The sequence below is a fragment of the Zea mays genome, chromosome 8 (assembly GCF_902167145.1).
Source record: "Zea mays cultivar B73 chromosome 8, Zm-B73-REFERENCE-NAM-5.0, whole genome shotgun sequence".
Taxonomy (NCBI): Eukaryota; Viridiplantae; Streptophyta; class Magnoliopsida; order Poales; family Poaceae; genus Zea; species Zea mays.
This window is the reverse complement of record NC_050103.1, coordinates 104,048,760-104,073,076: the sequence shown is the minus strand read 5'-3', so window position 1 is coordinate 104,073,076 and position 24,317 is coordinate 104,048,760. Positions and strand designations below refer to the sequence as shown.

General features: G+C 53.9%; 2 protein-coding genes across 3 annotated transcripts in view; one reads left to right on the top strand and one right to left on the bottom strand.

Annotated features, from left to right (window-relative positions):
• The window catches only part of LOC542002 (potassium channel protein ZMK2), a 35,493-nt gene extending 11,763 nt beyond the window's left edge, over positions 1 to 23,730 (bottom strand). Inside the window, exons 1-3 of one of the 2 annotated variants that reach the window (NM_001111650.2) lie at positions 23,643 to 23,727; positions 23,172 to 23,511; positions 22,774 to 22,992 (exon numbers count right to left, since the gene is read on the bottom strand). In NM_001111650.2, the coding sequence (NP_001105120.2) occupies positions 22,774 to 22,992; positions 23,172 to 23,374 (422 nt within the window). In that variant the 5' untranslated portion in view covers positions 23,375 to 23,511; positions 23,643 to 23,727. Of the gene's footprint in view, positions 1 to 22,773; positions 22,993 to 23,171 lie in introns of both variants that reach the window. The other variant, XM_020542325.3, reaches the window with a different exon arrangement.
• Positions 1,124 to 7,232, top strand: LOC111589985 (uncharacterized). Its single transcript, XM_023300929.2, has 2 exons — positions 1,124 to 4,966; positions 5,064 to 7,232. Exon 2 carries the CDS (start codon positions 5,991 to 5,993, stop codon positions 7,080 to 7,082), a length of 1,092 nt encoding a protein of 363 aa, XP_023156697.1. The 5' UTR covers positions 1,124 to 4,966; positions 5,064 to 5,990; the 3' UTR covers positions 7,083 to 7,232.
• Positions 23,731 to 24,317: the final 587 nt, after the last annotated feature.

Below are 24,317 nucleotides of genomic sequence, written 5' to 3'. Positions count from 1 at the left end.
TTTAAAATCTATAAGGCTGAAGTTGAAAACCAACTAGATAGAAAGATCAAACGTCTTAGAATAGATCGTGGTGGCAAATTCTTTCCCAAAGTCTTTGATGATTTCTATGCAAAACATGGCATTATTCATGAGAGGACACCTTCACCTGAATCAAACGGGATTGCTGAAAGGAAAAAACGTACGTTGACTGACCCGGTGAATGCCATGTTAGACACTTGTGGTTTATCTAAGGCACGGTGGGGGGGAGGCAGTCCTGACTTCATGTCATGTTCTGAATAGAATTCCTATGGGCAAAGAAGAGAAAACTCCTTATGAGAAATGGGTTGGGAGAAAACCATCACTTTCATACTTGCGCACTTGGGGGTGCATGGCGAAAGTTAATGTACCAATTAATAAAAAGCGCAAACTTGGACCAAGGACAGTGGATTGTATCTTTCTTGGATATGCTTCATGTAGCATAGCATATAGATTTTTAGTAGTTAAATCTGAAGTTCCTGACGTGTATGTTGATACTAATATGGAATCACGTGATGCTACTTTATTTGAACACATATTTCCAATGAAAGACATTCATAGCAATTCTAGATACTCTTCTGAGATAACTCCTGAACATAGTACACCTGTTGAGAGTTCTGAACAGCCACATGAAATTGTCCTAGAGGAGGATGACAATGATGCTCCTAAAAGGAGCAAGAGACAAAGGCTTGAAAAATCCTTTGGTGATGATTTCATTGTGTACCTTGTGGACGATACTCCTACTACCATTGCGGAAGCATTTGCATCTCCAGATGCAGATGATTGGAAAGAAGCAGTTCATAATGAGATGGACTCCATTCTTTCAAATGGTACGTGGAAAGTCACTGATCGACCCTATGGTTGTAAACGTGTGGGTTGTAAGTGGGTGTTTAAAAAGAAGCTCAAGCTTGATGGTACAATTTAGAAGTACAAGGCTAGGCTTGTGGCTAAAGGCTATACTCAGAAAGAAGGAGAAGACTTCTTTAATACTTACTCACCTATTGCTAGAATGACTACTATTCGAGTACTACTTTCCATGGCTGCCTCATATGGTCTCCTTGTCCATCAGTTGGATGTAAAGACAACTTTTCTTAATGGAGAGCTGGACGAGGAATCTATATGGAACAGCCTGATGGATTTGTAGTAAAGGGTCAAGAAAGCAAGGTGTGCAAGTTATTGAAATCTTTGTATGGTCTGAAGCAAGCACCAAAGCAGTGGCATGAGAAGTTTGACACGACTCTAACGTCTGTAGGCTTTGCCATTAATGAGGCAGACATGTGTGTATATTATCGCTATGGTGGGGGCAAAGGAGTTATGTTGTGCTTATATGTTGATGATATATTGATATTTGACACAAACATTGATGTGATCAATGAAGTCAAGTCTTTTCTATCAAAGAGTTTTGATGTGAAAGATCTGGGAGAAGCTTATGTGTTTCTAAACATCAAGTTGATTAAGGCAGATGGTGGGATTACTCTCTCGCATTCTCACTATGTTGAAAAGGTTTTGAAGCGATTTGGCTTCTCTGATTGCAAACCTTCTCCAACACCTTATGATCCCAGTGTGACACTGCAAAAGAACAAGAGAATTGGTCTAGACCAATTGAGATATTCTCAGATCATCGGTTCACTCATGTATCTTGCTAGTGCAACAAGGGCCGATATTTCGTTTGTTGTGAGCAAATTGAGTAGGTTCATGTCAAACCCCAGGACTGATCATTGGCATGCACTTGAGAGGGTTATGCGCTACTTACACGGTACAATGAGCTATGGAATTCACTATTCTGGTCAGCATGCAGTACTTGAAGAATATAGTGATTTGAATTGCATATCTGATGTAGACGAGCTTTATTCCACCCGTGGTTATGTCTTTACTATTTGTGGAGTTGCGGTATCATGGAATTCATGCAAGCAGACCATCTTGACGAGGTCAACCATGGAAGCCAAGTTAGATGCACTTGACACATCAACCGTTTAGGCAGAATGGTTGCGTGAACTCTTGATGGACTTGTCGGTGGTTGAGAAACAAATACCAGCTATCCTTATGAACTGTGACAATCAGACAGTGATTGCTAAAGTGACAAGTTCTAAGGATAATGGGAAGTCATCAAGACATGTCAAAAGGCGATTGAAGTCTATCAGAAAGTTGAGAAACTATACAGTTATAAGTGTGACTTATATTTCAACAGATAAAAATCTGGCAAATCCTTTTACAAAGGGACTACCATGTAATCTGATAGAAATCGCATCGAGAGAGATGGGTATGAGACCCGTATAAGTTGCCATGGTGGAAACCCAGTCTATATGATCGGAGATCCCATGAATTAGGTCCTGAGAAGAACAAGCCATTGGTGAACTGAGGAGAGTAACCTTTGACCCTCTCTAAGTAAAGATGCAATACTCTCAAATGCTGTAAGACATGTTGGCTTTGTGCCTTAGTGTGTTTTGTTGACTTTTATTAGCGAAGATGTTGTCCTGCAGAACATTCTTGAAAGAACACACCTATATGAGTTAGATTGTCTAACGTCGCAGTTTATGAGATCTGGGTGATCTCTAATAAACTCATGAAGAGACCTTGGAGTATGACGTATATGCTCCACCCGAGAAGGGGACTACTGGTAGTCAGGTACTGGTTATGGCTTTAAGTGAAACCTATTCACACAAAACTTGCAATTCAAGGCATAGTCCATTGTTCAAGTTGTGGGTTGGTGTAGCTTGGAGTTCTAGGCAGAAGTTCAACTTAACAGTCTCTGCTAAAAGACTAGTATATTAAACAGTAGTGAACAGTGGCAAAAACTGCAGATGGGGCATTTGAGATCTGGTGGAGGATTGTTGGATTTATGGGCTAGGCCCAATTGAGAAATTCAATTAAATCCTAGAAAAATCTCAAAAGCCCATGTATGGGTATGGCTAGGGAATGGTGGAACAAATAGTGCCATATTGCTAGTCCAAGTGGAGTAGAACTAGTTTAAATATGGAGGCTACATTCACTCACCAAGTCATGGATGAGAGGAGAGGGTGTGGAGAACCACACGCGCGCGCTCGCTCGCCTCGCTGGGCCGGGCTAAGGCGAAGGGCGCGGGCGCACGACATGCGCGTGAATGGCCCGCCGAAATCCGGCCCCTCGCCTTGCGGGGGCGCGGCTTCCTTTTGCCGTTTTATTTTTTGGTTGCTTGGCTGTTAAGTTTAGAGCCCTAACCGATCACGATAAGGATCTTAGCCGTTATCGGAACGCGAGTCTATCGGTTCGTGGATAACGTGCAGATCGGATCATAGATCGTTATCAGTTCGTAGATACGGCCCTATATAAGGCGCCTGGCAGCCAGCGTCAAACCCATCCCAAGACAAGTTAGGTTTTCGCCTTTGCTCACAACTGCGCCGCCATCGTAGTTCTCTTCATCCCGCCCGCCGACGTGCATCTGCGTTCGGGAGAGCAGGTCTCCAGAACCCTTCGCCTTCGAGATCCTACATCGGGAGAGGGCAAATAAGGTTTTTGGGAAGCGCCCTCACGCGACTGCTCACGATCTTATCGTTGACCCTGCTGCTTCGACGTCATCGGCCCCGCTGTTTCGACGTCGTCAACCCTGCTGCTTTTGGCCCACGTCGTCTACCAGTATGTCTGATCAGTACGCATCATCTGATTTGACCTTATACTTCAGTTCATCTATTATGGTAGAGGTGTGTTGCATTTTTATGATGATGTTGTTAGGTAACCCGCTAGGTTACTTTTTGTGGAACAGACACCTAGACTATTTATTGTTGGTCATGATTTATATTTTGAATTTAATCTGTAAAATTTCTAATATTTCAACAATATTATCCAGGAATACGGATTATAAAAAAACGTTTCAAACGGTCCATAGGCTCCTCCAGTATAATAGTGTGAAGGCAGAGGCCGAAGGAATCTAAGGCTGCGTTTGGTATCGCTTTTTCAGCTTTGCTCCGAAGCAGAATCAATTCTCATATGCCAAACGGTCAAAAAACCAAACGCTTCACTGAGGGAGCGGAGCGAATCGCGTCCAATAATTGTATTGGCACATGGGAGCGAAAAAACCCTGCTCTACCGGCTCCCTCACCTGCTCGGGCATCCAGCCACAAGCTCAGCCTGCCTTTTGTCTAGGCCGTGACCATTAGGGTTGGAGGCGGCGCAATGGCGCCAAGCTACCAGTCGCTACTGCCTAATACGCTGGAGATCCATGCCGCCGGCCCTTCCGTCCAGAACACCAAAGCTCCCAAGCCCCTTCCGTCCACTACAACGCCACCTCTTCGTCTCCGGTCTTCCAGTGTGCAAGGTGAAGTTGCATTCCTCTCTCCCTCTAATCTATAGCCAATTGAGGTGAGGACGCAAGTGTTTTTTCCTTCTGCTCTAGCTCATGCAGTGTCTATTGGTTTCTTGATTTGAAAATCATTTTTAAGAGAATCCTTGCACATCAGTATAGTAGCCGTGAAAATCCAAAGCTCACACGTCCAGCCCAGCAACACCGTTTCTAGAAATGTTCTACACGAAAAATTAAATAAAATCACAAGTCGAGAAGCTCATCATCAATCTATGCTTGCTGTTTATACCTATTGTTTTCCATGATAGAAGAGCTAGCACTTTGATTTATCTTTCCTTTATTATTCTTGGTTGTGGCAATAACAACACCATGAAGGAGGATAATGCAGACTGGTGCGATGAAAATGTTAAGATAGCTTGTGAAATATTTGCTGGGGAAGTAAGAGCAAAGAACAGATCAGGTTCTCACTTAAACAAGCTTGGGTACAACAATGTAATGGTCAAGTTCAAAGAGAGGACAAGGAAAACATACAACAAGCTACAGTTCAAAAATAAATGGGACAAGCTGAAAAAAGATTATAGTAATTGGAAACAATTGGGAAAAGAGATAGGATGTGGTTGGGACCCTAACAAGTTGTATGTTGCTTCAGATTGGTGGTGGAAGAAGGCAAACATAGTAAGTTATTGTCCAATTGTTTTATGTCCATGCCTACTTTTAGCACATATTGTGTATACCTGACATTTGCTTCTACTATGACTACAACAATTCAAAGGCATTAGCAAGTTTAAAGACAAGTCACTTCAAAATGCAGAAGAATTGAGTGTCATGTTTGAAGATCTTCGGAACATCGGTGATGATCATTGGGCCCCAACCCGTGGTGAGCTACCCCAAGACACTGAAGCACAAATACAAGATGCCATCAACATTGAAGATGAAAATGCTAGTGATTGTGGGGAAGACACACCATCTAGTTCCACATCCAAGAGACGTTGTGTGGTTGTGACAGATAAAGGTAAAAAAACAAAAGACTACGAGAGGACAATGGATGCAAGACTAGATGTCTAAACTTGTTGAATTGAATAAACAGACAACAACATCTTGTGAGTCTATGGTCCTGGCAAGAACACAAGAGACACCTGGATCTTCCATAAAAGATGTTATGCAATTGGTGAAGGCATGTGGTCCTATAGCTGGCAGTAAAGAGCACTTTCAGTGGCTATCAATGAAGTATGAATGGATGACAATGAACAAGAAGGGCAAGTTAGAGCTACTTTGTTATGCATTTATTGTGTCATTTGTTGTTTTTACCTTACCAAACTTATCTATTATTTCCTCATTTGTATTAACTGATCAGACCATTGCTATGGGTTGCTAGTATTTGTTTATGAAAATTATGGTACTTGAGCTGCTATTTTATAATATTGGGAAATTGTCGTAATTTGGCCCCCTGTTTGGTGATATACAGATGTCTTCTTCATCTGAAAGTGATGTTGATGACAACTCTTCAGAAGAGGATGAAATGTTTGATGTGAGGGTCATGCAACTAATGATACAGAATCAAACAAATATTTGTCTTACAACAAACCTCCTGTGCAATTATTTCTTTACCTACTTTGACAAGAATGAACCAAGGACTTCACAACTGCTTTGATTTGGTTGGGTGATAGAAACATTGGTGACTCTAGGAGAAAGTCATAGGATGTTTAGAATGAATGCATCTCTATTTTATCAACTACATGACATTTTGGTTAATGAGTATGGACTAACCTCTTCTATGCATATGAACTCGATGGAACCATTAGCTATATTTCTTGTTACATGTGGACATTCTTGGTCAAACACTTGTCTTCAGAATAAATTCAAACATTCTGGGGAAACAATTACTAGAAAATTTATGGAAGTTCTCTGTTGTGTGGTGAGCATGTCCAACCAATATATAAGGCCTAAAGATCCAAACTTTCGTAATGTGCATAGTAGGATAAGAAATGATCCAAGGATGTGGGCACACTTTAAAGATTGCATTGGAGCCATTGATGGGACTCATATTTGTGCAAATCCACCTCCACAAGATTTTCTCAGGTACCTAGGAAGATTTGGTAAAGCAACACAAAATGTGATGGCAGTTGTTGATTTTGACATGCGTTTCACCTTTGCGTCTATTGGTCAACCTGGTTCCATGCATGATACAAGTGTTCTCTATAATGCTCTACAAATAGATGAAGATATCTTCCCACATTCACCTCTGGGTAATTGCATCTTCTACCTTTCATTATTTATCTCATACTTTAGAAACTATGTTGACGTTTTAAATCTTTTAGGGAAATATTATGTTGTTGATGCTGGATATCCGAATAGACCTGGATACTTATTACCATATAAAGGTCAAAGGTACCACGTTCCAGAGTGGAGAAGAGGCCCAGCTCCTAGTGGCGAGCAAGAGATGTTCAACCATTTGCACTCAAGTCTTCGAAATGTTGTTGAGCATGTATTTGGTGTATGGAAGATGAAATGGAGAATTCTTCTCAACATGTCAAAATATCCAATGGTAAAGCAAAAGATGATTGTTGCAGCTACCATGTGTCTCCACAACTTTATTCGTCAACATCATGCACTTGACAAGGATTTTGAAAGATGTGACCGAGACCAAGATTATGTGCCCACTATACCAGCAAGGTATAGGAACCAAGCCCTTTCTCAAAGTTCATCGGATACCACATCACATGCTAATGACAGGACAATGGACAGATTCTGTGATGATCTTGCTCTTGCTATTAGTTCATCTAGGACATAAGCTTAAGGATATTTGGATTTTATTTTAGCCTCCTTTTGGGCATGTGGTTGTATTTTGTTGGACCTTAACGAACAATAATGGATGCATCCTGCCCCGTTGTTCCCTTTCGATCTTCAATAGTGTCGGCGTTCCGAGACCGGGGGGTCCCTGGGCCGACGAGTGAAAATGTCGCCACGTGCCCCAGCCCAGATGGGTCGGCGCGAGACGGAGCGCGAAGGGGGGAAAAGGCGGCCGGAGAGAGAGGGAGGTGGAAATCCCGCGGCCTTCGTGTTTGTCCCGCGCCCGGGTCGGGTGCACTTGCAGTAGGGGGTTACAAGCGTCCACGCGGGAGAGGGAGAGAGCGGCCTCACGCGAGCGCCTGTCCCGTCCTCTTCCCCGCGCGGCCAACCCTCCGTAAGAGGGCCCTGGTCCTTCCTTTTATAGGCGCAAGGAGAGGATCCAGGTGTACAATGGGGGTGTAGCAGAGTGCTAACGTGTCTAGCGGAGGAGAGCTAGCGCCCTAAGTACATGCCATCGTGGCAGCCGGAGAGGTTTTGGCACCCAGTTTGTGTGGTGTCGTGGCTGTCGGAGGAGCGCTGGAGCCTGGCGGAAGGACAGCTGTCGGGGCTGTTGAGTCCTTGCTGACGTCCTCTTGCTTCCGTAAGGGGGCTGAGAGCCGCCGTCGTCATAGAGCGTGCGGGGTGCCATCATTACTTGTCTGGCGGAGCGAGCCAGATGGGACGCCGGTCTTGTTCCCCGTAGCCTGAGTCAGCTTGGGGTAGGGTAATGATGGCGCCTCCTGTTGATGTGGTCGGTCCGCGCCCTAGGTTGGGTGATGTGGAGGCTCCTCCGAGGTCGAGGTCGAGTCTGTCTTCCGTGGCCAAGGTCGAGTCCGAGCCACTAGGTCGGGCGAGGCGGAGACCGTCGGCTGAAGCCAGGGCTGAGTCCGAGCCCTGGGGTCGGGCGAAGCGGAGTTCGTCGTCTTCCGGGGCTGAGCCCGAGTCCGAGCCCTGAGGTCGGGCGGATCAGAGTTCGCCGTCTTCCGGGGCTGAGCCCAAGTCCGAGCCCTGGGGTCAGGCAGATCGGAGTTCGCCGTCTTCCGGGGCTAAGCCCAAGTCCGAGCCCTGGGTCGGGCGGAGCGGAGTTCGCCATCTTCCGGGGCTGAGCCCGAGTCCGAGCCCTAGGTCGGGCGGAGCGGAGTTCGCCGTCTTCCGGGGCTGAGCCCAAGTCCGAGCCCTAGGTCGGGCGGAGCGGAGTTTCCTATGGTGCCTGAGGCCGGGCCTGACTGCCTGTCAGCCTCACTCTGTCGAGTGGTACAACAGTCGGGGCGGCGCAGGCGGCGCTGTCCTTCTGTCAGGCCGGTCAGTGGAGCGGCGAAGTGACTGCGGTCACTTCGGCTCTGTCGACTGGAGGACGTGCGTCAGGATAAAGGTGTCAGGCCGCCTTTGCATTAAATGCCCCTGCGATTTGGTCGGTTGGCGTGGCGATTTGGCCAGGGTTGCTTCTTGGCGAAGACTGGGCCTCGGGCGAGCCGGAAGTATGTTCGTCGCTGGAGGGGGGCCTCGGGCGAGATGGAGATCCTCCGAGGTCGGCTGCCCTTGCCCGAGGCTGGGCTCGGGCGAGGCATGATCGAGTCCCTCGAATGGACCGATCCCTGGCTTAGTCGCACCCATCAGGCCTTTGCAGCTTTGTGCTGATGGGGGTTACCAGCTGAGAATTAGGAGTCTTGAGGGTACCCCTAATTATGGTCCCCGACAGTAGCCCCTGAGCCTCAAAGGGAGTGTTAACACTCGCTTGGAGGCTTTTGTCGCACTTTTTTGCAAGGGGACCAGCCTTTCTCGGTTGCGTTTTGTACCGGTGGGTGCGCGCGAGCACACCCGCCGGGTGTAGCCCCCTGAGGCCTCGGAGGAGTGGTTTGACTCCTCCGAGGTCTTAATGCCTCGCGCAATGCTTCGGCTGGTCTGGTTGTTCCCTCATGTGAGCTGGCCGTTGCCCGGGTGCACGGTCGGGTCCCAAGTTCTCGGGCTGGTATGTTGACGCTGTCAACGATTTGGCCGGAGCCGGGTTTGCGAGAGCAGCCCCCGAGCCTCTGCACAGGGCGAGAGGACGGTCAGGGACAGACTCGACTTTTTTACATACGCCCTTGCGTCGCCTTTCCGCAAGGAGGAGGGGGGAAAGCGCCATGTTGCCCGTGGAGGGCGCCGAACATGGTGTCTCTAGTGAGCTGCTGGCGGGTAATCCGAGTGGACGCTCGTGCCCCATTTGTTAGGGGTCGGCTAGAGGCCCGGAGGCGCGCCCAAAAGTACCTGCGGGTGATCTGCCGGACCCGATCCCCTGTCGACGGGGTCCGAGGGCTCGATGCCTCCCTCTGATGGGATTCCGTTACTAGATCGTTCCCGCTGGTCTCAGAAATGTCCTAGGGTACCTCGGGAGCGTAGCCCGAGTCTTGGTTATGTATCGAACGTACCCATGGTCATCCCTCGCTCCGTGTCTGAGGCGGCTGTGAACCCTTCGAGGGCCAGCCTACGAACCCCTGATCAGTAGTGGGCGCGGAGCCCGAGTAGCCTGAGGCGGCCGTTGAACCCTTCCGAGGGGTCGGCCTTCGAACCTCTGACCAGTAGTGGGTGTGGAGCCCACGCGCTCTGAGGCGGCTGTTAAACCCCTCCAAGGGGCCAGCCTTCGAACCTCTGATCAGTAGGGAGGCTCGGAGCCTGTTTCCTTCACGGAGAAGGATCCTTTTCAGGGTATCCCCCTTTCCCGGTCCCTGTTGTAAGAGAGAGAAAGAGGAAAAGGATACGAAATCGAAGGACGTGGCGTACCTTTTTTGACGTGGTTATTATGGCGAAGGCGAATCGTCGCTCGCTTCCCCTACCAAAGGCGCCGCCTGTCCCGCCGCGGAGTTAATGCGATGGGGCGAGTGGTTTGTGGGGCGGCCGTTGCGCGTGTGTGAGCCGTTCGAGGAACGGAACACGGGCACGCCTTCTTCACGCCGTGAGAGAGGTTTCTCTCGCTGTCCCTGGATGGGACGTAAGCTCGGCTGACGTTGTGACCGCTGCTCCTGCCCGCCTGCCACCGCCATTACTGCCGGCCCAGTTTTGGCCGTATTGACCGTCGCGCCAGGCTGGCACTGCTGGGTCGTACGCAGGGTCGCCTCGAGTCGCGGTACTGGTTTCGCAGTCGAGGAGGCGTGGTATTGGTGCGAGTGGCGGTGCAGTTGCTTGCACGTAGCGACCGACGCGCCGGTTGCATGATTCGTGGGCGTGGGCCCCCATGCTGGGTGCGTTGGAAGTCGGAGGGGCGCACCCACTTGGCGCGGTTGCATGCCGCCTGCATGGCTGCCCGCCCTTTCGCCCGCTGGTCTGGGCGAAGGTGGAGGAATGCTCGTAACCGCTGGGCGGTTGCATGCACCGCGCGCGACGGTTTGGCTCCTTCCGCTCTGGGTCAGCTTGCATGACGCGTGGGACCCAGCCCCCGCGCCGTAGGGGGAGGACCTTGGAGCGTGTTGGAGAAGACTCAGCCCACGACGGCTGGGGACGCATGTAGGGAGAGTTGCCTTTAAAAGGAGGGTGACCCCCTTGAAAGGCGACCATGTCTTCGCGCTCCCTTATGCATCATGTCTTTCCACCTTCCGAGCCCCCGGATGGGGGACACCCGCAATCCTTCTGCCTTGTCGTTGGAGGAACGCAACTTTGTGGGAGTTGGTACCTTTCATCCATCGTTCGGCTTCAAGGATTTTCATCACGCGGCCCGACTGCATCCCCTCGCCGGTGGTCACCCGAGACGGTGACCCCCAGCCCCTGGATGGGGAGAAGCAAGCCGGGCTGCAATCTTGGTCCCGCCCTCAGCTTCAAGGATGTTCATCATCCTTGCTGGGGCGGAGAGCGAGGCGAGCCGGGGCTCTACCTTCCGCACGGGTCGGCTGGCCACCTCCTCTTCCAGCTTCTGGTGGTGGAAACCATCCTCCAGCTCTGCAGAGGAGACGTCCTCCAGCCATGCCGGGGGAGGCAGACTGTTGCTGTCCAGCTAGGATGCAACATTCCGTCCTCTTCCTCGCTTGCGTGGCGAGGATGGGAGCGAGGACCTGCCGGTGCGCTTTGGAGCGGCCCGCTCTTTGGCTTTGATGTCTGGTTCGCGTCCCTTGAGCGGGGACGCGAACGAGAGCCTTCCGGTGGCCACGTCCATCCTGGGACCATGGCTGCTGCTGCAGAGGTTGCTGGCGAGTCGCCCGGAACTTGTCGCCCCGCAGGCTCCCCGGTGCGGAGGTTGTTCATACCCGCGGGGACGGAACCGGAGTTCCGTTTGTAATGGCACCTTGAATGCCGGTCTTTTGTTCATTGTGGCTGTCGGGGCCTGAACGTGTATGTATTTTTAGCGCGGAGCCGTGTTTTTTCCTCATTTTCGAGCAGTAAGACTCGCCTGTTGGTTGTCTGAACCGCTTCACCAAGCGTGAGTCGCCCCGTGCAAAGGTGACGAGTGAGGTATCCGTATCCCGGAGGCGTAGGAGTCCCTCGTCTCGGTCGGCCTTGCTATCCGAGGCTTCTCTTGCTTAGTTAAAGGAACCCCTCGGCCGCTCTTCGATGAGCCAAAGCCAGGGGTAGCGGTGTCAGCACGGACAGAGGCAGAGTTGGCTCGAAAAGAAGACTTGGCCGGCCGGAGCCTGGCCGGGTCGTCCGTTAGCGGGACCGACGCCAGAGTTGATCTGCCGAGGCCTCGGGCCGGGCTGATGTCTTCGGGGGACAGCTGGCCGAGGCCTCGGGGTGACCAGCCGAGCCGCCTGCTCGAGCCAGATTCTTGGAGAAGACCCTGGCGGCGATGGCCCGGGTGTGATGATGATGTCGTCCTTCAGAGTGGAGATCCTCGGACCGCGTCGCCGTCCGAGGCTAGGTCGGACCTCGCCGAAGGTGTAGTCGACGCCTAGGGTGCTGCTGCTTCCTTCAACTGTCAAAATCCGAACCTGCAGGATCGGATTATCTTGTAGTGTGCGTTTTCTGCGACCGCCGAGGCCCAAACACACCCTCGTCGTGTTGTAAAGCTGCGCTTCTTTTCCTCTTGTTTCGAGTATCTGGACTTTTTCGTCGGTAACAGAATTGTCTGTGCGAGCGAGAGTTGCTTTTCACGGAAGGTGATGAGTGAGGTATCCGTATCCCGGAGGCGTAGGAATCCCTCGGCTCGGTCGGCCTTGCCGCTTACGCGCAATCTTGCCCGTCCATAGGGTTCTGTCACCGATGCAGTCGAGAAGGCCCGAAGAATCGCTTCGGCAGAGGGGCTTTCGAACGTGAAGACTTGTTCGGTCCACGGAATCACTTATCCGAACGCGAGTTACTTATCGCAGAAGGTGATGAGTGAGGTATCCATATCCCGGAGGCGTAGGAGTCCCTCGGCTCGGTCAGCCTTGGCTGCTTACGTGTACTCCGTCGTTTTCAGGATCCACTTTCGAAGTAGTCGAAAAGCACGAAAGACATTCTGGCAGGAAGGATCTTTTTTCGAGGAAAATTTTGACGCAGAGGGGGTTCCCCCCTTTTAGCCCCCGAGGGAGGGTCGGGCTTTGCCGAGGCAAGGCTGACCCTTCCTTGATGACTAAACTTTGCATGGGAATGAGGTATGCGAACAACTTGAAAGCATCTTAAGGGTAGAAGCGACGTAGCTGTTGGATGTTCCAAGCGTTGCTGTAGACCTCGCCTTGACTGTTGGCCAGCTTGTACGTTCCGGGCTTCAGAACTTTGGCGATGACGAACGACCCTTCCCAGGGAGGCGTGAGCTTGTGCCGCCCTCGGGCGTCCTGTCGCAGACGAAGCACCAGGTCGCCCACCTGGAGGTCTCGGGACCGGACCCCTCGGGCGTGGTAGCGTCGCAGGGACTGCTGGTACCGCGCCGAGTGTAGTAAGGCCATGTCCCAAGCCTCTTCCAGCTGGTCCAGCGAGTCTTCTCGACTAGCTTGGTTGCTTTGGTCGGCGTAGGCCCTCGTCCTCGGGGAACCGTATTCTAAGTCTGTGGGCAAGATGGCCTCGGCCCCATAGACTAGAAAGAACGGCGTGAAACCCGTGGCTCGGCTCGGCGTTGTCCTCAGACTCCAGACCACCGAGGGGAGTTCCTTCATCCATCGCTTGCCGAACTTGTTGAGGTCGTTGTAGATCCGAGGCTTGAGTCCTTGTAGAATCATGCCGTTGGCACGCTCTACTTGCCCATTCGTCATGGGGTGAGCCACGACTGCCAAGTCCACCCAGATGTGGTGATCCTCGCAGAAGTCCAGGAACTTTCTGCCGGTGAACTGGGTGCCGTTGTCGGTGATGATGGAGTTCGGGACCCCAAAACGATGGATGATGTTGGTGAAGAACGCCACCTCCTGTTCGGACCTGATGCTGTTTAGGGGTCGGACCTCGATCCACTTGGAGAATTTGTCGATGGCGACCAACAGGTGCGTGTAGCCCCCGGGTGCCACCTGCAAGGGGCCGACGAGGTCCAGACCCCACACAGCAAAAGGCCATGTGATGGGTATCATCTGCAGAGCCTGAGCGGGCAGGTGGGTCTGCCTCGCGTAGAACTGACACCCTTCGCTGGTGCAGACAATTCTAGTGGCGTCGGCCACCGCCGTCGGCCAGTAGAAACCTTGTCGGAAGGCGTTTCCAATAAGGGCTCGAGGTGCTGCGTGATGGCCGCAAGCCCCCGAGTGTATCTCTCGTAGGAGCTCCTGGCCTTCGGCGATGGAAATGCATCGCTGGAGGATGCCTGAGGGGCTGCGGTGGTAGAGCTCCTTCCCATCTCCCAGCAAGACGAACGACTTGGCGCGCCGCGCCAACCGCCGAGCTTCGGCTCGGTCGAGGGGTAGCTCTCCTCGGTGGAGATATTGCAGGTACGGGGTCTGCCAGTTTCGATCAGGCGCGACCCCACTTCGCTCCTCCTCGACGCGCAGTGCCTCACCCTCGGGGGCCGAGGGTACCTCGGGCCGAGCTGAGGGTGCCTCGGGCTGAGTCAAGGGTGCCTCGGACTGAGCCGAGGGTGGCTCGGACTGAGCCGAGGGTACCTCGGGCTGGGCCGAGGGTGCCTCGGGCTCGGGCGTGTCGTTGATCTTGACGGAGGGTTGATGCAGGTCTCGGGAGAAGACGTCCGGGGGAACCGTTGTTCGCCCCGAGGCTATTTTAGCCAGCTCGTCCGCAGTCTCGTTGTAGCGCCGGGCGATGTGGTTGAGCTCGAGCCCGTAGAACCTGTCTTCCAGGCGCCGAACCTCATCGCAGTAGGCCTCCATCTTCGGGTCGCGACAGTGGGAGTTCTTCATGACTTGGTCGATGACGAGCTGCGAGTCACCACGAGCGTCGAGGCGTCGGACCCCTAGCTCGATGGCGATCCGCAACCCATTGACCAAAGCCTCGTACTCAGCCACATTGTTGGACGCCGGGAAATGGAGGCATAGCACGTAGCGTAGGTGCTTCCCGATGGGCGAGATGAAGAGTAGGCCTGCGCCGACTCCTATCTTCATCAGCGACCCGTCGAAGAACATGGTCCAGAGTTCCGGCTGGATCGGAACTGTTGGGAGCTGGGTGTCGACCCATTCAGCCACGAAGTCCGCCAAGACCTGGGACTTAATGGCCTTCCGAGGGGCGAACGAGATTGTTTCGCCCATGATTTCCACCGCCCACTTCGCGATTCTACCCGAGGCCTCTCGGCACTGGATGATCTCCCCCAGGGGGAAGGATGACACCACAGTTACCGGGTGAGACTCGAAGTAGTGTCGCAACTTCCGCCGCGTCAGGATCACCGCGTACAGCAGCTTCTGAACTTGTGGGTAGCAAATTTTGGTCTCGGACAGTACCTCGCTGATGAAGTAGACCAGCCTCTGGACGGGCAATGTATGCCCCTCTTCTCGTCTCTCAACCACAATCGCGGCGCTAACCACCTGAGTGGTCGCAGCGACGTAGATCAAGAGGGCTTCTCCGGCAGCGGGGGGCACCAAGATGGGCGCGTTCGTGAGGAGCGCCTTCAGGTTCCCGAGGGCTTCCTCGGCCTCAGGGGTCCAAGTGAAGCACTCGGCCTTCCTTAAGAGGCGGTACAGAGGCAGGCCTCTTTCGCCGAGGCATGAGATGAAGCGGCTCAGAGCCGCAAGACATCCCATGACTCTCTGTACGCCTTTCAAGTCCTTGATGGGCCCCATGCTGGTGATGGCTACGATCTTCTCCGGGTTGACTTCGATGCCCCGCTCGGAGACGATGAACCCCAAGAGCATGCCTCGGGGTACCCCGAAGGCACACTTTTCGGGATTGAGCTTCACGCCTTTCGCCTTGAGACATCGGAATGTCACTTCAAGGTCGGAAAGGAGGTCGGAGGCTTTCCTCGTCTTGACTACGATGTCATCGATGTAGGCCTCGACCGTCCGGCCAATGTCTTCGCCGAACACATGGTTCATGCACCGCTGGTACGTCGCACCCGCATTCCTCAAGCCGAACGGCGTGGTGACATAGCAGTACATGCCGAAGGGCGTGATGAAAGAAGTCGCGAGCTGGTCGGACTCCTTCATCCTGATTTGGTGATACCCTGAGTAGGCATCGAGGAAAGACAGGGTTTCACACCCAGCAGTGGAATCCACGATCTGATCGATGCGGGGCAGAGGGTAGGGAACCTTCGGACATGCTTTGTTTAGACCAGTGTAGTCTACACACATCCGCCATTTCCCTCCTTTCTTTCTCACAAGCACAGGGTTGGCAAGCCATTCGGGATGGAATACCTCTTTGATGAACCCTGCCGCCATTAGCTTGTGGATCTCCTCGCCTATGGCTCTGCGCTTTTCTTCGTCGAATCGGAGCAGAGGCTGCTTGACGGGTCGGGCTCCGGCTCGGATATCCAGCGAGTGCTCGGCGACATCCCTCGGTATGCCGGGCATGTCCGAGGGACTCCACGCGAAAACGTCAGCATTCGCGAGGAGAAAGTCGACGAGCACTGCTTCCTATTTGGGATCGAGCTCGGAGCCAATCCGGATCTGCTTGGAGGCGTCGCTGCTGGGGTCGAGGGGGACAGACTTAACCGTCTCCGCTGGCTCGAAGTTGCCGGCATGGCGCTTCACGTCTGGCACCTCCTTCGAGAGGCTCTCTAGGTCGATGATGAGGGCCTCGGATTCAGCGAGGGCCTTGGCATACTCCACGCACTCCACGTCGCATTCGAACGCGTGTCGGTACGTGGGGCCGACGGTGATGACCCCGTTGGGGCCCGACATCTTGAGCTTGAGGTAGGTGTAGTTGGGGACGGCCATGAACTTCGCGTAGCATGGCCTCCCCAGTACTGCGTGGTAGGTCCCTCGGAACCCGACCACCTCGAACGTGAGGGTCTCCCTTCGGAAGTTGAAGGGTGTCCCGAAGCAGACGGGAAGGTCGAGTTGTCCGAGGGGCTGGACGCGCTTCCCGGGGATGATCCCGTGGAAAGGCGCAGCGCCTGCCCGGACCGAGGACAGATCAACACGCAGGAGCCCGAGGGTCTCGGCGTAGATGATGTTGAGGCTGCTGCCTCCGTCCATGAGGACCTTGGTGAGCCTGACGTCGCCGATGACGGGGTCGACAACGAGCGGGTATTTCCCCGGGCTCGGCACGTGGTCGGGGTGGTCGGCTTGGTCGAAGGTGATGGGCTTGTCAGACCAGTCTAGGTAGACTGGCGCCGCCACCTTCACCGAACAGACCTCCCGACGCTCTTGCTTGCGGTGCCGAGCCGAGGCGTTTGCCGCTTGCCCACCGTAGATCATGAAGCAGTCGCGGACCTCGGGGAACTCTCCTGCCTGGTGATCCTCCTTCTTGTCGTCGTCGCGAGCCTTGCCACCCTCCGCGGGTGGCCCGACCCTGTGGAAGTGGCGCCGAAGCATAGCGCACTCCTCAAGGGTGTGCTTGACGGTCCCCTGATGATAGGGGCACGGCTCCTTGAGCATCTTGTCGAAGAGGTTGGCACCCCCGGGGGGTTTCCGAGGGTTCTTGTACTCGGCGGCGACGACAAGGTTCGCGTCGGCGGCGTCGCGTTTCGCTTGCGACTTCTTCTTGCCCTTCTTCTTGGCGCCGCGCTGAGTTGACGCCTCGGGGGCATCTTCCGGTGGGCGGCCCTGGGGCTGCTTGTCCTTCCGGAAGATAGCCTCAACCGCCTCCTGGACAGAGGCGAACTTGGTGGCGATGTCCATCAGCTCGCTCGCCCTGGTGGGGGTCTTGCGACCCAGCTTGCTCACCAGGTCGCGGCAGGTGGTGCCGGCGAGGAACGCGCCGATGACATCTGAGTCGGTGATGTTGGGCAGCTCGGTGCGCTGCTTCGAGAATCGCTGGATGTAGTCCCGGAGAGACTCTCCCGGCTGCTGCCGGCAGCTTCGGAGGTCCCAGGAGTTTCCAGGGCGCACGTACGTGCCCTAGAAATTGCCGGCGAAGGCTTGGACCTGGTCGTCCCAGTTGGAGATCTGCCCCGGAGGCAGGTGCTCCAACCAGGCGCGAGCGGTGTCGAGGAGGAACAGGGGGAGGTTGCGGATGATGAGGCTGTCATCGCCCGTTCCACCCAGTTGGTAGGCCAGCCGGTAGTCTGCGAGCCACAATTCCGGTCTCGTCTCCCCCGAGTACTTTGTGATAGTAGTCGGGGTTCGGAACCGGGTCGGGAACGGCGCCCGTCGTATGGCGCGGCTGAAAGCCTGCGGACCGGGTGGTTCGGGCGAGGGACTCCGATCCTCCCCGCTGTCGTAGCGTCCCCCACGCCTGGGGTGGTAGCCTCGACGCACCCTCTCGTCGAGGTGGGCCCGACGGTCGCGGTGATGGTGCTCATTGCCGAGGCGACCCAGGGCCGCAGGCGCTGTGTTGCGCGTGCGCCCGGTGTGGACCGAGGCTTCCCGCGTGAATCGGGAAGTCGCGGCGCGATGTTCCGAGGGGTACCCCTGCCTTCGGTAGGCGGAGCTTTCGGCCCGTCGGACCGCGGCGCCCTCTAGGAGATTCTTGAGCTCTCCTTGGATTCGCCGCTCCTTGGTGGTTGATGGCTCCGGCATCACGCGGAGGAGCATTGCCGCTGCAGCCACGTTCTGGCCGACCCCACTGGAAGCGGGTGGCGGCCTTACCCTGACATCGTCGGCGATGCGGTGCTGGATACCCTGGGGTAGATGACGCATTTCTTCGGCCGGAGGTTGGCCCGCCCATTCCTGCCCGACGTCCCGGCGGATCGGCTCAAGTGCTCCTGCTCCCTCGTCGAGCCTAGCCGGCACCCCGCGGATTTGCTCGAGCTGTGGGTCATGACCCCCCCGCCGGAACGGGGACCACAGCTAGCTCCCGTAGGATGTCAACGCGAGGCACAGGCCTAGGGAGATCACCGTTCTCCGGCATACCAAGATGGTTGCCTTCGGAGGGACCCCCTAGATCGACGTGGAAACATTCACGACTTGGGCCGCAGTCCTCGTCGCCGAGGTTGTGGCTACCGTAGGAACAGTCGAAAAGGCAGTAGTCGCATGCGGTCATGAAGTCTCGCATGGCACTGGGGTTACCAAGTCCGGAGAAGTCCCAACAGAAGTCAGGCTCGTCATCTTCCTCGGACCCCGAGGGCCCGTAGGTCGAGACGTCCGTCAGCCGGTCCCAGGGTGACCGCATACGATACCCCAAAGGGTTCGGACTCGCCTCTACGAGAGCGTCCGCCAAAGCGAAGCCGCTTGGCGGGTCGAGGCTGAATCCAAGAGGCGTGAGATGGGAATCGGTCGGTACCTCTTGGTCGACGGGCAGTGATGAAGTCACGTCAGGGACTGACTGAGGGTGACGCCCAGCAAGCCTTTCGCGAGCGTGCTGGCGTCGTCCGTTTGCTTGGAATTGGCGTGTTGCGGGGAGACGGCGCTCGTCTTCGTCTCAAACGCGAGGTCGATGCCCGACGCGCCACCCGTTGGGGCGCCGGCGCCGTCGACTTGCTCGACAGCTGACGAGGTGCCGCCTCCTGCTTGGCCTTGGTTGCCCTGCCTCCTCCTCCGTCGGTGGGGGAGAGGGCGGGGCGAGCTCGAATGTTGTTCTTCCACCACGCGGGGAAGACGTTGTCGATTCCGCCGCCGGCGGGCGGGCTGTCGGCCGCCATTGTCACTGTCGCACGGCGGGGGAAGGAGTATCATGTCGTAACTGCCATCGAGGGACATTAACTCAAGACTCCCGAAGCGGAGCAACGTCTCGGGCTGGAAAGGTTGATGGAGATTGCCCATCTGGAGCTTGACGGGAAGCTGTTCGTCAACACGCAACAGACCCCTACCTGGCGCGCCAACTGTCAGCGTTCCGAGACCGGGGGGTCCCTGGGCCGACGAGTGAAAATGTCGCCGCGTGCCCCAGCCCAGATGGGTCGGCACGAGACAGAGCGCGAAGGGGGGAAAAGGCGGCCGGAGAGAGAGGGAGGTGGAAATCCCGCGGCCTTCGTGTTTGTCCCGCGCCCGGGTCGGGTGCGCTTGCAGTAGGGGGTTACAAGCGTCCACGCGGGAGAGGGAGCGAGCGGCCTCACGCGAGCGCCTGTCCCGTCCTCTTCCCCGCGCGGCCAACCCTCCATAAGAGGGCCCTGGTCCTTCCTTTTATAGGCGCAAGGAGAGGATCCAGGTGTACAATGGGGGTGTAGCAGAGTGCTAACGTGTCTAGCGGAGGAGAGCTAGCGCCCTAAGTACATGCCATCGTGGCAGCCGGAGAGGTTTTGGCACCCAGTTCGTGTGGTGTCGTGGCTGTCGGAGGAGCGCTGGAGCCTGGCGGAAGGACAGCTGTCGGGGCTGTTGAGTCCTTGCTGACGTCCTCTTGCTTCCGAAAGGGGCTGAGAGCCGCCGTCGTCATAGAGCGTGCGGGGTGCCATCATTACTTGTCTGGCGGAGCGAGCCAGATGGGACGCCGGTCTTGTTCCCCGTAGCCTGAGTCAGCTTGGGGTAGGGTAATGATGGCGCCTCCTGTTGACGTGGTCGGTCCGTGCCCTAGGTTGGGCGATGTGGAGGCTCCTCCGAGGTCGAGGTCGAGTCTGTCTTCCGTGGCTGAGGTCGAGTCCGAGCCCCTGGGTCGGGCGAGGCGGAGACCGTCGGCTGAAGCCAGGGCTGAGTCCGAGCCCTGGGGTCGGGCGAAGCGGAGTTCGTCGTCTTCCGGGGGCTGAGCCCGAGTCCGAGCCATGGGGTCGGGCGGATCGGAGTTCGTCGTCTTCCGGGGCTGAGCCCAAGTCCGAGCCCTGGGGTCGGGCGGATCGGAGTTCGCCGTCTTCCGGGGCTGAGCCCAAGTCCGAGCCCTGGGTCGGGCGGAGCGGAGTTCGCCGTCTTCCGGGGCTGAGCCCGAGTCCGAGCCCTGGGTCGGGCGGAGCGGAGTTCGCCGTCTTCCGGGGCTGAGCCCAAGTCCGAGCCCTGGGTCGGGCGGAGCGGAGTTTCCTATGGTGCCTGAGACCGGGCCTGACTGCCTGTCAGCCTCACTCTGTCGAGTGGCACAGCAGTCGGGGCGGCGTAGGCGGCGCTGTCCTTCTGTCAGGCCGGTCAGTGGAGCGGCGAAGTGACTGCGGTCACTTCGGCTCTGTCGACTGGAGGACGTGCGTCAGGATAAAGGTGTCAGGCCGCCTTTGCATTAAATGCCCCTGCGATTTGGTAGGTTGGCGTGGCGATTTGGCTAGGGTTGCTTCTTGGCGAAGACTGGGCCTCGGGCGAGCCGGAAGTATGTTCGTCGCTGGAGGGGGGCCTCGGGCGAGACGGAGATCCTCCGGGGTCGGCTGCCCTTGCCCGAGGCTGGGCTCGGGCGAGGCGTGATCGAGTCCCTCGAATGGACCGATCCCTGGCTTAGTCGCACCCATCAGGCCTTTGCAGCTTTGTGCTGATGGGGGTTACCAGCTGAGAATTAGGAGTCTTGAGGGTACCCCTAATTATGGTCCCCGACAAATAGTATCTAGAAATTTTCTTCTGCTTGCTTTTGTCTGGTGCAATGGGAAAATATAGAAAATATAAAAAACCTATTGTTTTCCTATTGTGCACATTACAGAAAATCATTTTTTTAAAACAACAGGAAAATACATCAAGCAAAGTGACGAGATGCACAAGTGAAAACAACTCCTTTTCCTGTACACGACCGGTGACAAGATGTGCCAACATTGCTTTATGAATCACTTTACAACTAGCAGCCAAATGCAATTCATCAACAAATTCACTCCTACGAGAGAATCGCCCAGAATCACTCCACTAGATAATCAACTCTCGGAGCTAGAGAATCATGGAGCGGAGCTCTACCAAACGAGCCTACTGGAAAAGGAACCGTAAAATTTTACAGTCAACTAAAGTGCCATAGTGATAACCTTACTCTAGGCTCTCTCTTCAACTTCACCTCTCTAGTGTTTGGTTGAGGAGGCAAATAGAACGGAGCCGTTCCATCCCTGATTCTAGGAACGGAGCCGCTCTGTTCTGTGTTTGGTAATCTGGAACGGAGCGGCTCTGTTTTTTGTTTGGTTGCAGAGTGAACGGAACGGAGCGTGACTGTGAGAGCGGGATGGGAACGGAGCGGCTCCGTTCGGTTGATTTTTTTTGGAGCGGAATGGTTCCGAATCTGATGAGAATATTCCCTAATTGGAGTCATTCCGTTCTAGTTACTTTATAACCAAACAGCAACAAAACTGAGACAGAACGGCTCCGTTCTACTTGACTCTTCAACTAAACACTACCTAAATGCAGCGTCCTCTCACATACGCTAAACGAGGCAGCGATGGGCCCAGAGAATAGAGTAGTACGAGTGTGTGGATAACCTAACCAAACGAGGCCTTAATAGTGTGATGACCATGGGTACAAGCATGCTGTCAGCGTCACCTGTGACTCGGTATCAGCTATGCATCGTACGCATGTGTTATGCATATCCACACGAATAGAGATGACAATGGGTACCCGCGACCCGATACCCGATGGGTATTTACTCTATTAGGGTATGTATGTGGGCTAAATATTCTACCCGTGGGTTTGTTATTGGGCAAAAATCTTCACCCAATGGGTAAACGGGTATTAGAACGTTCTGCCTTCACCCATACCCGCTAACCCGTGGGTATAAAATACCCAATATAAACTTATCCGAATCATGAACTTGGACTTTAGTCATCCAACTTTTTTACTATTTAACAACAATTTAATGACCATGTAATGGAACATGTAATGTGCTATGTAGTACTATCATAGTGTTACTACTTTATCCAATTATCTTTGGTGTGTTGAATGGATGGTTAAATGATCCTAGAAAATTTTGTAATGATATTTATATGGATATACTTGACATTTGTATAGTATAATATTTTGATAGTTGTTTAATTTTTGTGGGTACGGGTGACCCGATGGGTGACCCATACCCACATAGGTATGGGTATGGGGGTAAATCCATACCCGCCAGTGTATATGGGTAACCCGGTGGGGTTATTTTTGTGTTGTGGGTATGGGTATGAGGTACTAATACCCGGTGGGTATTTACCCATTGCCATCTCTACACACGAATGATCAGATCGAGTGGGATTCGGCAGCCGAGGCAAGAAAGGAAGGAAAGGATGGGAGGGAAACTTGCATCTAACCGAGGCAGGAATTGAATGATGCAAACAAGAGCTAGTTTCTGTGATCACCTACTACGCTGCTGGAGTATTGTACTGGAAAAAGGTGATAGTAAATGGTTCATCATAGCCACATGTGTGGTTCCTACCTACTTTTTGACCAGTCATGGCGGAGAGGATGATGGAGCAACTAGGCAAAGACATGGTGTTGTACTGTTGTGTGTGTACGGTGTACCTGAGTGTTATCTTCTTCCTGTCACGGACGAGGAGCTGGGTCCTGCCGTCGATGTAGGCAACGAAGAAGGTGAGCACTATGTCGACGGCGAAGAAGAGGTCCACGACGATGTCCGCCACCTCCAGCCCGCCCTTGGGGGACGCGTTCATGAAGGCCACCTCGAACGGGTACACCCACGCCGAGTACGCCACCAGGACCACCATGAACGTATCCCACCACCTGATGCATATATGGTCGAGCATCCATGAGTGACGTGTATATGCATGTCAGATTTATCACTAGCTAGCTAGCTAGATGGGATGCCTGGTCGATCGATCATCGATGTAGCTGATCAATATAAGCCTTAAGCACGCATGCATATATGACCAGACATGCACGCCGTCGTTGCATCACCTCACCTGTATCTGGAGTCGAGCGGCGAGACGACCCACTTGTCCGACCCGCCATGCGACTGGCTTTGGCCGCCGGACGGCCCGCCGAGCGGCGGGAGGATGACCTTGGACAGGTTCCGGAGGTTGAAGGAGCCGGAGCCGGAGCCGGATCCCGACACCGTGCCGCCGCCGCCGCCCGTGCTCTCAATGCTGGAGTTGTTCTTCTTCATCACGCAATGCTAGCTAGCTAGCTGCCTGCTTCAATTCCTGCTCCAGCCAGCCTAGCAGCTAGGATCGATCAGCAGTTTGTGGACTGTGGTGCGCTGCAGCTCGCTGGACGGGGATTACGACGAAGAAAAAGCAGCAGCTGGGACCGGCCGAGAAAGGCGAAGGGAAAGCGAGAACCAAATCAGATCCGGGAGGCCGGCATCGAAAACAGTAATGAAGCAGCCAAAGTAAAGGCGTTAATAATGGAGGAGGGAAGGTTGAGGATCTGACCACGGGAAGGGGACGCCCGTCCGGGACGACAGTGACCAGCAGTGCAGGTGCGTGCGTGGATTTGTGGCGGGGAATCCACCGCGACTCTACAGGGCAAAATGTGTTCATAGACCGATTTTTTTTGTATTTCAGCTCCTTTTTAAAAAATTTCACATTTAGATATCTAAACAATTTAATATCATTTTTGGACCCTTTACTCGGAGCCATAGATCACGACGTCGAGACAGGGCCGGAGCTGAGATTTTGGTGTCCCGGGGCGAACACATAAATGAGGCCCCCTTATATTATATAAATATATATTCTTCTATAATACATATATTTTTTTATTTATAACAAGTAATATAATATCTAAAAATATACTAAATAAAATTTACAATACCTTAAAAATTTCTTCTAACATTTCTTGAAGCAAATTCATCAAGCAAAACGAAATATATTTAATCTACAGGACTACAGATCACACTAGTAGAAAAGAGCTCAAAGCCTGCGGCACGTTCAACTTTTCACTGGCGGTTTCCGTTATCAAACGTCAGTGAAAGAAACAGGTGGGCCCGGTTTTAAAAACCGCCAGTGAAAACCAATTTTCACTGGCGGTTGTCTTAACGCAACCGCCAGTGGAAATAGGATGTTTCCACTGGCGGTTGTGTAACACCAACCGCAAGTGAAAATTGATTT

What these genes read in the sequence shown, in the direction of transcription:
- LOC111589985 (XM_023300929.2), top strand. Translation starts at nt 5,991, where the DNA reads ATGTTTAGAATGAATGCATCTCTATTTTATCAACTACATGACATTTTG.